This window comes from Podarcis vaucheri (assembly GCF_965113315.1).
Source record: "Podarcis vaucheri genome assembly, chromosome: 16".
Classification (NCBI taxonomy): Eukaryota; Metazoa; Chordata; class Lepidosauria; order Squamata; family Lacertidae; genus Podarcis; species Podarcis vaucheri.
Window position 1 is genome coordinate 12,047,546 of NC_138754.1, and position 13,903 is coordinate 12,061,448.

At 48.5% G+C, this 13,903-nt stretch overlaps 1 protein-coding gene across 2 annotated transcripts; it reads left to right on the plus strand.

The window, feature by feature from the left end:
* Positions 1-978: 978 nt before the first annotated feature.
* On the plus strand, positions 979-13,488 carry TUT1 (terminal uridylyl transferase 1, U6 snRNA-specific). 2 transcript variants are annotated; one of them, XM_082202149.1, is made up of 11 exons: positions 1,005-1,116; positions 2,186-2,267; positions 3,200-3,390; positions 6,119-6,328; positions 6,904-7,018; positions 7,099-7,229; positions 8,684-8,916; positions 9,733-9,842; positions 10,926-11,048; positions 11,479-11,571; positions 12,313-13,488. In XM_082202149.1, exons 3-11 carry the CDS (start codon positions 3,208-3,210, stop codon positions 13,359-13,361), a joined length of 2,247 nt encoding a protein of 748 aa, XP_082058275.1. In that variant the 5' UTR covers positions 1,005-1,116; positions 2,186-2,267; positions 3,200-3,207; the 3' UTR covers positions 13,362-13,488. The 2 variants fall into 2 exon arrangements, with proteins under 2 accessions (XP_082058274.1, XP_082058275.1); XM_082202148.1 differs by lacking the exon at positions 2,186-2,267 and having other exon boundaries at positions 979-1,116.
* Positions 13,489-13,903: the final 415 nt, after the last annotated feature.

Genomic DNA, 13,903 nt, shown 5'->3' on the forward strand with positions numbered 1-13,903 from the left:
ATCCAGGAGTTAGAAGGGCGCTCAGGCATACAATTTACCCCGCCAAAACTCGTAGAATCATATAATCATAAAGTTGGAATAGACCACAAGGGCCATCGAGTCCAACCCCCTGCCAAGCAGGAAACACCATCAGAGCACTCCTGGCATATGGTTGTCAAGCCTCTGCTTAAAGACCTCCAAAGAAGGAGACTCCACCACACTCCTTGGCAGCAAATTCCACTGTCGAACAGCTCTTACTGTCAGGAAGTTAAAATAAAAAAAATCCTTCCAGTAGCACCTTAAAGACCAACTAAGTTAGTTCTTGGTATGAGCTTTCGTGTGCATGCACACTTCTTCAGATACGAAAGCTCATACCAAGAACTAACTTAGTTGGTCTTTAAGGTGCTACTGGAAGGAATTTTTTTATTTTGACTATGGCAGACCAACACGGCTACCCATCTGTCAGGAAGTTCTTCCTAATGTTTAGGTGGAATCTTCTTTCTTGTAGTTTGGATCCATTGCTCCGTGACCGCTTCTTCTCTATGTATCGTAGCAATACATACACAAATATGTGAAGGGAAGGGGAATAACATGTGTAAGGAATCTAATATGAGGTAGCTTTGGGGGGAGCTATGTAGGTGCAGAAATGGAAGAAATTCGCCTCCACCATCTTAGCTGTAGGCGAGGCGGTCCCTCCTTCCGTCCTTTTTGGGGCGAGAGGGGAGAACCACAGTCGTATTGGTGGTGGGGGGGGGCTTTTTCCTATCCCTTTGGCAGGAATAAACTCGGTAACGCCACATGCGGCTTCTACCACGCATATGGCGGCCGCCGAATCGCAACCGGAAGTTGGTTCTCCAAGCAAATTGTCCTTCACCCCTAGGAGCAACGACGGCGCGTGGAGGAAGAGAGAATTGCGCCTATACCGGCGGAACCACAGAGTTGGGGAAGTAGCGTGTAACACTCGAGCTCTTCCGGCGGAAGTTGTGGAGCCAAGCCGGGGACCTATTTATTGGAAGAACCGGCCGCTGGCGGTGGGAGTGGCGAGCGCCGGAATGGCGGACTCGGGGCTGGGAGATGTGGAGTCTCTGCCCCGCGGGGGCTTTCGGTGTCGCCTCTGCCATGTGGCGGTGGCCAATAGTGAGTGGGGCCGAAGGTCGGGAGGTGGGGCCTGTGCTGCGGGGGTGCAAAGGTTTTATATTGTCCTATGCACACGCGCCAAAAGAGGGAACTCGGTCTGGTACTCTGCACGTGGCCAGAGGCACTCTCGTCTCTCTTGCTCAAATGCTTCCAAGGCTGAACTTGGACTCGAGTTAAGTGTTCTGTCTCGGAAGCGCAGGAGGGCAAAGATGGGGAATCGATGGCCCTTCAGGCTCCCATATCTTGGCTAGCGGTCATGGGAATTAAGAGCCCAGCAGCGTCTGAAGGGCTGCAGTTGCCCAGCCCCTGCTGCGGGGTTACTCTTCTCCCCACCCCTTGCGAAATTCCTGTATATTTCAAAACTTTTCAGCTGAAGTGAAGGTTTTGGTGATACGAGGAAGCTGTGATGAAGGAAAACTTCGCCTGTTGCAGGGTTTTTTGGAGCCTTCTGAGAAGTAATTTACACACTTAAGGCAATGTTGCCTTATTTATGAACAGCAGCTAACTTACAAGAGTCCTAAACCATGGAAAGTAACTTATTTCCTTGTGTTCTTATACAATGAATATATATGTATATTTTTTCTTCTGCGAGAGCACCTGAGTTGACCTTTTCCCCTTTAGTATGTACATGGAACAGTGGTCTTGTCAAAGGGCCCCATGCAGTTGAAATCAGTTTCGTATTCCTCTATACACTTTCCAAACTGTTGACATCAAGAACTAAGGAGGCAAAAGCGCTCCTGGTGTTCCAAATTCGGCCTTAATCAGTTATTGAAAAGCATTATCCATACCAAATTTGAGTGGTGGGGAAGACTATTGCTATGTTCTTATTTATTAAATTTATATACTGCCTTTCATCTGAAGATCACATGGCAGTTTACTTCATAAAAACATAGTAACATAATAGCAGCAGAACAACAACAACATCCATGCACATTTAAATGTCATATATTGTTGTATCACTCAGAAGCCTGGTTGAAGAGGAATGTTTTCACCTGGCACCTAAAAATATGTAATGAAGGCACCAAGTGTGCCTTATATAAATAAATCCTTATTTTTGCAATGCAAACAGCTTACAAACAGATTTCAAAGTGATGGAAGACCACACCTTTGCCTCCCTCACACCTGATGCCACATCAGACATCAGAAGTAGGGTAGGTGGGTTGTAGTTTTGGGGGAAATGCCCTTGTGAAGCCCACCACAATGACCAGACACCGTTTCAAAATGGCTTTTACCTGATTTTTATGTCAGGTGTGTCATTTTGATGTTTTGGGTGTCGTCTGCATATTGGTGCTATCCAACTCCAAATCCCCTGATTTCACTCAGCTTCATATGGATGTTAACTATTTTTATTTGTGTGTGCGTGTTTTGTTAACAGATTCATTTGAAAGTGAAGGTTTCAGGGTATTTTAAGTGGCAAGTTACTTTAATGGCTCCCTGAGCCTTATATCTCAGCTCGATCATTGACATAATCCATAATCCATAGGAGCATTGTAATGGTGTCCTGTGTTACAGGGGCCTGACTGTCCTCAGCTAAAAATCAGCCATTTAGTGTTGCTGGTCCCATGTGATGGACAACTCTGGCAGAGATTTAGCAGGCACCCTCACTTCTGACTTTCAAACACCCCTTGAAGACTTATTTTTATGCTGATAAGCCTGTTCAGTTTTAAGGCATTTTAATGAAGATTTTGCGTGTTAATGACATTTTATGTTTTGCTGTATTTGTATTGTATATATCGTAGTAGACTGCCTTGACATTTTACATCAGATGGCGGAATGTAAATACTTTTATATTATTACCATTTATTTATTCAACTTGTACCCAGCCCTTCCTCCCAAAGGAGCCCAGGGTGGCAAACAGATCACTACAAAAATCATTCTAAAACCAATAGAAGTAACTATCTTTGGATTTCTGTGTTGGAGTAAGTGTGTTGGAGTTCTGGGACTGTTTTTATTATACTTGGTTTGCATCGTATTGCTTTTAAATGTTTATGGATGTAAACTGCTCTGGGGTCATCATGTCAAAAGGGCAGTATTAAAAGCTGATGAAAATAAGCAAACAAAAGCCTTGGTTTTTCTGCTGCAGAGCCCAGCATGGATGACCACCTTCGTGGGAAGAAACACCAGCGCTTGGAAAACCTCCGCACTGTCCGGCAGGCCCAAGAACTCCGCAGTGTGTTCGTCAGTGGTTTTCGGAAGGGGACACCAGCCTCTGAGCTGAGTGATTATTTCCAGGCCTATGGGGAGGTGGCCAATGTGGTGATGGACAAGGATAAGGTATAGCCTTTGGCATCAAATTAGTAAAACCTTGATAGCTGCTTACTGGGAACATAGGAAACTGCCTTAAACTGAACCAGGGGGTCCATCTAACTCAGTATTGTTTACTCTGGTGGGCAGCAGCTCTCCAGGGCTTCAGGGGGGTTCTTTCTCATTCCTACCTGGAGATGCTGGGGACTGAACCTGGGCCTTTGCATGCCAAGCACATGTTACGATATAGAAGCAATGCGGCCGCGAGCTGGTAGCTTGAAAGCAAAACATAATGGGAATGTTGGGACTGTTCCGTGGGAAACAGAGGGACAGTCTATTCACGGTGCGAAGCACCGGAATTAGCTCAGAGTGTAATATGAGCTGTACAGGAAGTACAGGAGGAGTTTGTCTCTCGGCTGTTGGAGTTTGAAGAGAGCAGTCGTGTTTTCTGTAACGCTGCAAAGACAGAAATAAAGGCATGTAAATACGTTTCTGTCTATCTCTTTCCCCTGCCCGGGGGGGGGGCAGGAAAGAGGGGGGGGTGTTCTTCTCACGCCGAGAAGGATCGCCTATCGCGACCTCTGCCTGGATCTTGCCGGGAAAGCAGACAGGGAGGTCAACAGGAGATCAAGCCAGGTGCCTGGAGAGTGGCCAGTTTCTCCTGATAAAGGCTTGATTCCCAACAGCACATACTTTGCCACTGAGCAAAAGAAAGGGCACATACAGCAAGAGACATAAAGCACTATATCGAAAATGGTTTCAGTTCTCCCTTCAGTTCATTTCACAGAGAATGATACCATCCAGGAGTGCATTAAATTTACTTTTGGGTTCCTACAATATTTAACACACTCTGTTTGAATAAGCTTTGCAGGGGAGCAGGAAAATAAATTTTATGAGACAGATAAGAAGATAAGGAGAGGCTGCTGGATCAGGCCAGGGTCCTATATAGTTCAGCATCCTGCTCACACCATGGCCCATCAGATGCCTCTGAGTAGCATGCAAGCAAGGCCTGAGCACAAGAGTCCTCTGCCCACCTGTGCCTTCCAGCAGCTGATACTCATTTTTAAAATTAATATTTTATTAATTTTCTGAAAATAGCAGAGATAAAACAACAACAGTACATCTTCATAATCAAACATAAAAAGAAAAAAGTTGACTTCCCCCTGGTCCCTTCCCTGGTTCTACTGTTTATCATCATACCACATCTCCATTTTATATTGAAAAATCATTGAAATTACTTATTGTCTATTCATAATGTCATTACAAGTACAGTCATACCTCGGGTTGAAGTAGCTTCAGGTTGAGCGTTTTCGGGTTGTGCTCCGCGGCAACCTGGAAGTAACGGAGCATGTTACTTCTGGGTTTCGCCGCTCACGCATGCGCAGACGCTCAAAATGATGTCACACGGATGCGCAGAAGCAGCGAATCGAGACCCGCTCAGTCATGGGTTGTGTTCGCTTCAGGATGCGAACGGGGCTCCGGAACGGATCCCGTTCGCATCCAGAGGTACCACTGTATTTCTAAAATCCTGCTAATGTACAGTGGTACCTCAGGTTAAGTACTTAATTCGTTCCGGAGGTCTGTTCTTAACCTGAAACTGTTCTTAACCTGAAGCACCACTTTAGCTAATGGGGCCTCCTGCAGCAGCTGCACCGCCAGGGCATGATTTCTGTTCTCATCCTGAAGCAAGTTCTTAACCTGAAGCACGATTTCTGGGTTAGCGGAGTCCGTAACCTGAAGTGTATGTGACCCGAGGTACCACTGTATTAACCTATCAGCCCAGCAGCTGATATTCAGAAGCATGCTTCCTCTGACAGTGGAAGCACAGAGTGTAGCCATCCTGGCTAATAACCATTGATAGCCTTTATCTCCATGAATTTGTCGTCTCCTCTTTCAAAGCCATCCAGGTCAGTGACCATCCCTGCCTTCTTTGGGAGCAAGTTCCATAGCTGAACAATGCACTGCATTTTATCTGTCCTGAATGTTCTAACATTCAGCTTAATTGGATGTTCCCAAGTCTATGAGAGAGGGAGAACAACCATTCTCTGTCCACTTTCTCCATGCCGTGCCTAATTTTTTCCACCTCTGTCACCTCACCTCTTGCTTGCTTTTTTTTTTGAAACTACAAAACCCCAAATGCTGGAACTCTCATCATAGTGGAGTTGCTCCTGACCATTTTGGTTGCCCTTTCCTGAATATTTCCCAACTCCTTTGTTCCCAAGACTTAAAGAGGCTTAACCTTCAAAAGCTTTTCACATGCAGCTTTATTGGCAGTAAATTCCATTGAGCACAGTGGGACTTCTGAGTAAACACACGTAGGAGCGGGTTGCATGTTTTCAAAATAACATTCCATTGGGGAAAATCCGACTGCAGCAGGCCTAGGGAGGTGTTCACAGTCATTTTAATGATCATTCTATTCTGCTTGTAATGGTCTTTTAGAAATGTTTTTAGATTGCTGTACACTGCCCTGACATTTTTGTCAGAGGACAATACACAGAAATATTTCCTGCCCTCTGGACCACCTAGCTGGAGGAAGAATTATTTGTTAACTCGGAAAGCTTTCATCATCCATTTCATGTGCTTGTTTGTCCTAATAAAGGGTGTCGTTTCTCTTGATCTGTTAATTCTGTTTTAAAGACATTAATCTATTAAGGCTGAGCATGTGTTGTAGCTTCTTTTTTCTAGACAGGGCAGGAGGATTGTGAGATGACCCAGAAACTGACATTCTTTTCTTTTCTCTTGCTTCACGTGCTGCTAGGGAGTCTATGCGATTGTGGAGCTACAGAATGAGACAGTGCTGGAGAAAGTATTGGCACAGCCCCAGCACAGTCTGGGGGGTCAGAAGCTGCGTGTCAAGCCTCGAGAGAAGAAGGACTTCAAATACACGCCCCCCAGGAAGCAGGGGTCAGCCAGACAAGGACAGCTGAGCCCCGAGAAGCTGGCACAAAAGTTGTGCCAAGCTGACAACGTGAGTCAACTCTGGTTTCTTTTTCTTGCCCTGTCTGTAACTTATTCCTGATCCCAAGTGCTGGAGGAGACTTGAATGGATGTGGTTGCTTGACAGGGCTAGCAACAGCTTTAAAAGTATTAAACCCAAAGCCTTGCTATTGGTCTCCTGCCTGCAGGTGGGCAAAGGGCTGTAGCTCACCAGCAGAGTGAGGTCCCAGGTTCAATCCCTGGCATGGGAAAGATTCAATGTCTGAAACCCTGCAGAGCTGCCAGTCAGTGCAGACAGTAGGGAGCTAGATGGATGTAATGGTCTGGTTCTGTAAGAGGCAATTTCCTGTGTTCCTTTCTAAACCAGCTGTTCAGTTAGGATCATGAGGACTGGAATATTCCTTTGTTTTTAGGGCAGAAACCATAGCTCTGTGGTAGAGTATCTGCATGCAGGAAGTTCCAGGTTCAAGCCCAGGCATCTGCAATCAGACTCCTGTCTGAAATCCTGAGCAGCTGCTACCAGTCAGTGTAGACACTACTGGCCTAGACGACCCCAATAGTCTTGACTTGGGTATAAGGCAGGTTCCTTTGTTCCTATGTTTCTAGGTGGATGCCCAGATGTCTTTGATGGTGCAGCTCTTTGAGTTCTCCGAGAGCGAACGGCGCCTGCGGGACTTGCTGGTCACTCTCTTCCAGGAGGTGTTCCTGGAGTTTTTCCCCGGTAAGCTGCTGCCCTGGACCTCTGTTGATGGTCCAGCCTTGGATCTTCATTTGACCTTTCACCCCCCTCTCCACGCCCAGGTTCTGCTGTTCTCCCCTTTGGTTCCTCGGTGAATGGCTTTGATGTCTCTGGCTGCGACCTGGATTTGTTCCTGGACCTCGAGAAGACAAAAAGCTTCCAGGCCTCTGCCAAGCGACCTAGTGGGCCACAGGTGAGACCCAGAGCAGAGGACATTAACAGTAGACGGAGTTACGAATGTATCCTTCAGTCTTTCTTAGACTAGGAGTGGGGAACCCTTTCAGCCTGACAGCCGCCTTTCCTGCTAGGCAACCTTTCAGGCAGTGGGTTATGGCATGTGGGCCTTGGAAGCCTACCCAAAAAGGAATCTGGCCCTGAGACGGAAAAAGATTTCCCGCTCCTGGTGCAGTAGTGATGCCGTCTTCCATTAATCAACAGCCCTAGTTGTAGCTGCTGTTATTTTTACATGGATCTGGCTGCCATGAGCCAAGGGTGATGGCTGCTACCTTGTGAAATTGATGGAGTTGAGGTTAGTTGGCTGTTCACCACCATGATGTCAAATGGAACATCCATGTCCAGAAGCAGTCTATTTCAGAATTCCGGAGGTCAGTGGCATAGGAAGTTGCTTTAAGCTGAATCAGTGGAGTCTATAAGGGCCTGTCCTCAGCTGGCCCCTGCTTACCCACTTCCTTGCTTCCAACCAGTCTAGGAGGTGGTACCTTGTCTAAGTGTTGCCTTTGTAGAATGCTGTAGGGAGGAGGATGGAGACAAGAGCAGATCTTCTTGGTTCCATCTATCCTTGGCTGCGGCTCCCCCTACTGCTGGTCTTCCTCTCTTCCCACCCTGCCAGTCCTAATGAGCACTAGCTCTCACAGCTTCCAAGGAGCCGCATGCAAAAGTGGGTGGACTAATGGATGTGACTCTCTTGCCTTTGTACAGCAGGCACTCACAAGTCAGAGGTTGCTACATGCACAAAATTCTCTCCACCCCCCATCCTGGTAACCTAGACGCATGCTTCCTGTTCACTGACAGATTCCAGCCAAGGAAAAGCACTTGAGGGGGGTGTGGAGCAAGGCTGGAGAAGGCGGAGTAGCCAGTTAGCGATGCCTAGAGGTCTCCATTCTTTCCACCCTTGTTTTAGGCCTCATGTCCGCTATACATTTAAAGCAGTATCCTCCTACTTTTAAACAGTCACAGCTTTCCCCCAAAGGATTCTGGGAAGTGTAGTTTGTTAAGGGTGCTGAGAGTGGTTAGGAGACACATACTCCATTCTACCCCCTCAGAGCTACAGTTTCTAGAGCGGTTTAACAATCAGTCCCTCTTCTCGGGGAGCTCTGGGAATTGTAGCGGACCGGTGCCAGCTGCAACCACCAGCATTTCCAGGCAAGGCTGGGAAAGATAGCCTGTCTGAAACCTGCTGCCACTTGGACAGTGAACAGTTAGACGTTCCATTGTTCCAACCTGGTATAGGGCAGATTCCTACACTGGAAAGAGGTCTGCAACGCACTAGAATCTACATGAAGTGCTGAGAGAGATCTGAAACCCAGGAGAGATGCTGCCAGTCAGAATAGCCAGCACTGGGCCAGACAGAGAAACACTCTGACTCAGGATAAAAACAGCTTGTTCCAAATGCACCTTCTCCTCCAGGCTGAGGACGGAGCCAGTGTGGAGCTGGACTCGTGCTCGGAGGACTCGATCCTGAGCGATATTGACTTGGCTTCCGCCACGGTGCCTGACGTGCTGGAGTTGGTTGCCGCCGTGATGCGGAAGTGCGTTCCGGGAGTCCACAATGTCCAGGCTGTGCTGACTGCCCGCCGGCCGGTTGTCAAGTTTTGGCACAAGGAATCGGGCCTGCGTGGTGACATCTCCATAAACAACAAGTACGGGGGCTGTGTTTGTGTGTTTGTGTGTGTGAATCCCTTTACTAAATTTCGCATTGTTGCATCACACCTTTGGCCCTGCTGGATGTTGCTGAACCACAACTCCCATCACCCCTGGCTGTTGCCCATGCTTGCTACGGCTAATGGGAGTTTTTGTTTTGCAACATCCGGAGGGCCAAAGGTTCTTTCTATTTTATTTATTATTATTAATTTATTGAATTTATAGCCTGCCTTTCCTGCTAAGGAGCCCAGGGCAGCAAAAAGTTACATGATTTAAAAACCAAAAATAAAGCAAATGCATTCTACAATAGACTAAAACATACTGAAACTAGTTACAGATAAAACATTCTAAAATACAATTAGAAAGCAAAACATACTTTCTTCCAATGATCTCAAGGTTTCCAGGAACAATATTCTTCAGCCACCAAATGCCTTGATAAACAGTAACATTTTCAGATTTCTCATAAAAGTTAAGAATGATGGAGACAGGCACACCTCACTGGGGAGGACATTGCACAGTCAGGGAGCCACCACTGAAAAGGACATGTCACAGGTCAGAGCCAGTCAGGCAGCCCCCAGTGGTGGCACTACGAACACGACCATTTAAGTACACGAGGTCTCAGGGAATTGTTTCTTAGGAGTTGATTTCCTCTCTCATTTTGGTGCTTGATATTTTCAAAATGAGACAGATGTTGCAAACGAGACCCTTCCCCCACTTCCATTTTAGCTGTATGCTCAGGGGGCGCAGGGTAGCTGCCTCCTTGTGTCAGGGTCCTGACTTGCTGTCCTCTTCTCTGAATTCTCTCTCCATGGTAGGCTGGCCATCTGCAACACGCGCTTCCTGCAGCTCTGCACTGAGATGGACGAGCGAGTGCGGCCTTTGGTCTATGTAGTGCGCTATTGGGCAAAGCAGCAGGCGCTGGCAGGTAAAGTGGAGAAACAAGGAGGGGGGGACTCAACAGAACTTGTGAATGGAGAGAACTGCCCATAGCAACTCAGTGGTGGAGCAACTGCTTTGCATGCAGAAGGTCTCTGGTTCAGTCTTCAGCATCTTTAGCTTGGCTCGGAGAGACTCCTTGCTTGGGTCCCTGGAGGGTTGTCGCCCATCAGTGTAAACACCTGAGATGTACGTTTTTAGGACCCCCTTTATTCCTTTGAAGGGACGCGGGTGGCGCTGTGGGTTAAACCACAGCGCCTAGGACTTGCCGATCAGAAGGTCGGCGGTTCGAATCCCCGCGACGGGGTGAGTTCCCATTGCTCGGTCCCAGCTCCTGTCAACCTAGCAGTTCAAAAGCACGTCAAAGTGCAAGTGGATAAATAGGTACCGCTCCAGTGGGAAGGTAAACGGCATTTCCGTGCGTTTACTGCTCTGGTTCGCCAGAAGCGGCTTTGTCATGCTGGCCAAATGACCTGGAAGCTGTATGCCAGCTCCCTTGGCCAATAAAGCGAGATGAGTGCCGCAACCCCAGAGTCGGCCATGACTGGACCTAATTGTCAGGTGTCCCTTTACCTTTACCTTATTCCTTTGACTGCAGTTTGTTTAAATACTGAATTTTAAATTGTTGTAACCTGCTAGCAAAGGGCAGGTAATAAATTTAATCATCGTTGTCATTTGGAGCTACAAAAATGTACCATGGGTGTCAGCTACAAAATGGCTACCATGGCGGGTCTAGCCTAACGTGGAATGGCCACCATATCTAAAAGAGCAGACTGAGAGATGAAGGCCTACAAAATAATGTGGGCATTCCCTGCCTCCCCACAACCAGCCACCCCATCACTGAGGAAAGGGAGCCTGTGCCAGTCACTCCCTGATTGCATCTGCCACCTGTTCAGTATTGAGGGGAGGGGTAGGAGCCAATCAAATGTAGGTATGTTTAAGGGGGCGTGTTCACTGTTGATTGGCTGAGCCAGTGCAAACAGGAACTGAACCACAAGAGCAAATGTCTGGTGGCAGTAGGAAGCCAGAGCTTTATTTCCACTTAACACTACCTCCTTTCCTCTCTTGACAGGGAACCCATTTGGTGGAGGCCCCCTCCTCAATAACTATGCCCTGACCCTGCTGGTGCTTTTCTTCCTGCAGACACGCACCCCACCCATCCTACCTACGGTCGCCCACTTGAAGGAACTCTCAGGTACCTACCCTCCCACCCCAAAAACGCAAGCTGGGGTTCTGAACAGCTTTATTTATCGCTTAGCTAGATCCTGGTTTTGCCCTCGTCGTTATTTATCTTGTACAAATTGTTAACACCTACTCTGGGCTTCCTTGTGGAAGGAAAAGCAAGGTGCAAATATTGAATGATATTTCCAGTCCCTGCAGCCGCTGGCTACACACAGACGTCTTTCGACCTGTCTGTTCTGGTGAGATCACCTGGAATGAGGACAGCAATTCCTTTGATGCTGAAAGACACTTACCTGAGGAGGGAAGGGTTCAGGGTTCATTTTGTTGTTTGTTTTTTGAAATGTAAAAGATTAATAAACCTAAAGATTAATGAATGCACACACACAAATGTGATGTTCCTGGCAATGCTTCTGGAAAGAGCGTACTCACTCTCTGCTCCTTAGTGGAAGAGGAACACACTGTGGTGGACGGCTGGGACTGCAGCTTCCCCAAGGATTCTGCACGGCTGGAGCCCAGCGGGAACAAGGAAGATCTTTGTGAGTTGCTCTCAGGAGGTTAAAACCCAGATTAAAGTGCAAACTTTCCTGGATATTCTCCTTTAAATGTGCAGATGGGAGTCTAGGACATTGGCCATAGCTCAGTGGGACAGTATCTGCTTTACACGCAGAAGGCGGCTCCCCTTCAATCTCCAGGTTGGGCTAGGAATGTCTCGTGCCTAAAGTCGTGCTGCCAGTCCATGTGGACAGGACTGAGTTAAACGGGTGGTCTGCCTCTGCATAAGGCAGCTCCCTTTTTAAATCTTCACTTTATTTAGAACAGTGGTTCCAAAACTTGGGTCTCCCGCTGTTTTTGGACTACAACTCCCATCATCCCTAGATAGCAAGACCAGTGGTGAGGGATGATGGGAACTGTAGTCCAAAAGCAGCTGGAGACCCAAGTTTGGGAAACACTTATTTGGAACCACGAGGGCTGGAATCCTTATTTTTAGGGGAAGGGGAGCAGCTGCGTTGACTGCAGAAGGTTCCAGGCTGAATCCCAGGCATCTCCAGGTAGGACTGGAGAAAGATTCCTGGAAGAGCTGGGATGACATTCCCTGCTTTGAAACTGACTGCTGCCTGTCAGTGCAGACAAGACTGGTGCAAGAGGGACCAGTGGTTTGACTTAGTATAAGGGAGCTTCCTATGTGATGGAAGCACTGAATTGCTGTTGGTAGTCCTTTGTGCAAAACCTCCCTCGCATCTCCCTGGCTCACTGGCTGCCGGCCTCTTACTTTCCAGGCTCTCTCCTGTCTGAGTTCTTCCGCGTCTTCGAGGACTACGACTTCGCTGGCTGCGTGATCTCGCTGTGGGAGGGCCGCCCGTTGCCCCTGCCCAGCTTCCTGTCCTCCTCTGAAGCAGGCAGCAAGCTCAAGCTGGGGCCCTTCAACCTCCAGGACCCCTTTGAGCAGAGCCACAACGTCGCCGCCAACGTCAACGAGAAGACGGCGCTGCGGTTCCAGCGCTGCTGTTGCAACGCAGCCAAATACTGCCGCAGCCTGCAGTACCAGCGCAAGTCCAGCAAGGGAAAGATCTGGGGGCTCGTCCGCCTGTTTCAGCCGGGCACCACCGAGGCTCCGGTTGCTGAGAGCTTTGTCATTGGCCTTCCCCTATCAATGGCGGTGCCGCCTGCCCAAGCCCATGAGCTTCTGGGCCAGGCTGGGGACTTCCATCTACTTTGGTTCCAGAAGGTCTGTGCTAGTGTGGCCTTTGTCTTAAGGGACGTGCTGAAATGTAGCTGTGTGGAGGTGGGGCAGGGGCTTGGGGAGGAGCAGGAAGTCTCTGAGGTGAAACAGGAAGAGGAGGAGTTGGAAGCAAAGACTCAGCAGCTGTCGGTAGGGTCCAAGCGCCCTCTAGACGAGGGAGGGAGCAATGTCTCTCTGCCCGCTAAAAGGCTGCGAGTTGATGATTTGCTCCCTGGTGAGGAGAGCATGACCTGGAACTGCGCCGTCTGGCATCGCGTGTGGCTGGGCCGTCGCCGCATCCGGCGGCAGCTCCAGGGGCCGGAGCCCGAAACCCAGCAGCAAAAGGCCAACTCCTTGGAGCTGGAAGCAAAAGTGTCTGAGGCCATTTCCCAGCAGGAGTGCGAAGCAAGGCCCACAGACCCTCTCTTCCAGTTCACAGTTTGTGCCCAGGCCAGCAGGAGTGGCACTTCCCGCGAGCAAGACACACGCATCAGCCTGAGATTCTCAACAGACCCTGAGCAAGCGTCCGTCTTCCAGGAGTTCTTCCACTTCCTGCAAGGTTTTTTGCCCCGGATGGTGGAGCAGCACCTGGCTAGCAAGGCCTGAGTCCCCCGAGAGAGGGCAACAAGCTATGTATTTGTGAACAGTTACAGATTTGGGTTTATTTATTTTTGCATATTTTTCTTACTGCCAATGTGAATATGAAAACATGGCCAAAACCCATTTCCACATCTCTCTTTATTTCATTTATTCTTATCCTGCCTCAAAGCGACAAGAGAAGGAGCACAGATTTAACCTCTGTGTCTTCGTTTGTGTTTTTACAGCCTGGTAGCTAAGGGTGGGGAACCGCTATCCTGCAGACCAAATTTAGCCCACGAAACACAAGACTGTTTTCCCCAAGTCATGGCCACCCACCCCATACCTGATGTCATAAAAGGTAAAGATAAAGGGACCCCTGACCATTAGGTCCAGTCGTGGCCGACTCTGGGGTTGCGGCGCTCATCTTGTTTTATTGGCCGAGGGAGCCGGCGTACAGCTTCCGGGTCATGTGGCCAGCATGACTATGCCGCTTCTGGCAAACCAGAGCAGCGCACAGAAACACTGTTTACCTTCCCCCCCAGAGTGGTACCTATTTATCTACTTGCACT

What these genes read in the sequence shown, in the direction of transcription:
- TUT1 (XM_082202148.1), top strand. Translation starts at nt 1,032, where the DNA reads ATGGCGGACTCGGGGCTGGGAGATGTGGAGTCTCTGCCCCGCGGGGGC. An exon ending in GACATCTCCATAAACAACAA is followed by an intron (nt 8,917 to 9,732) that starts GTACGGGGGCTG and finishes TCTCCATGGTAG; the next exon opens with GCTGGCCATCTGCAACACGC. An exon ending in CGGGAACAAGGAAGATCTTT is followed by an intron (nt 11,572 to 12,312) that starts GTGAGTTGCTCT and finishes CTTACTTTCCAG; the next exon opens with GCTCTCTCCTGTCTGAGTTC.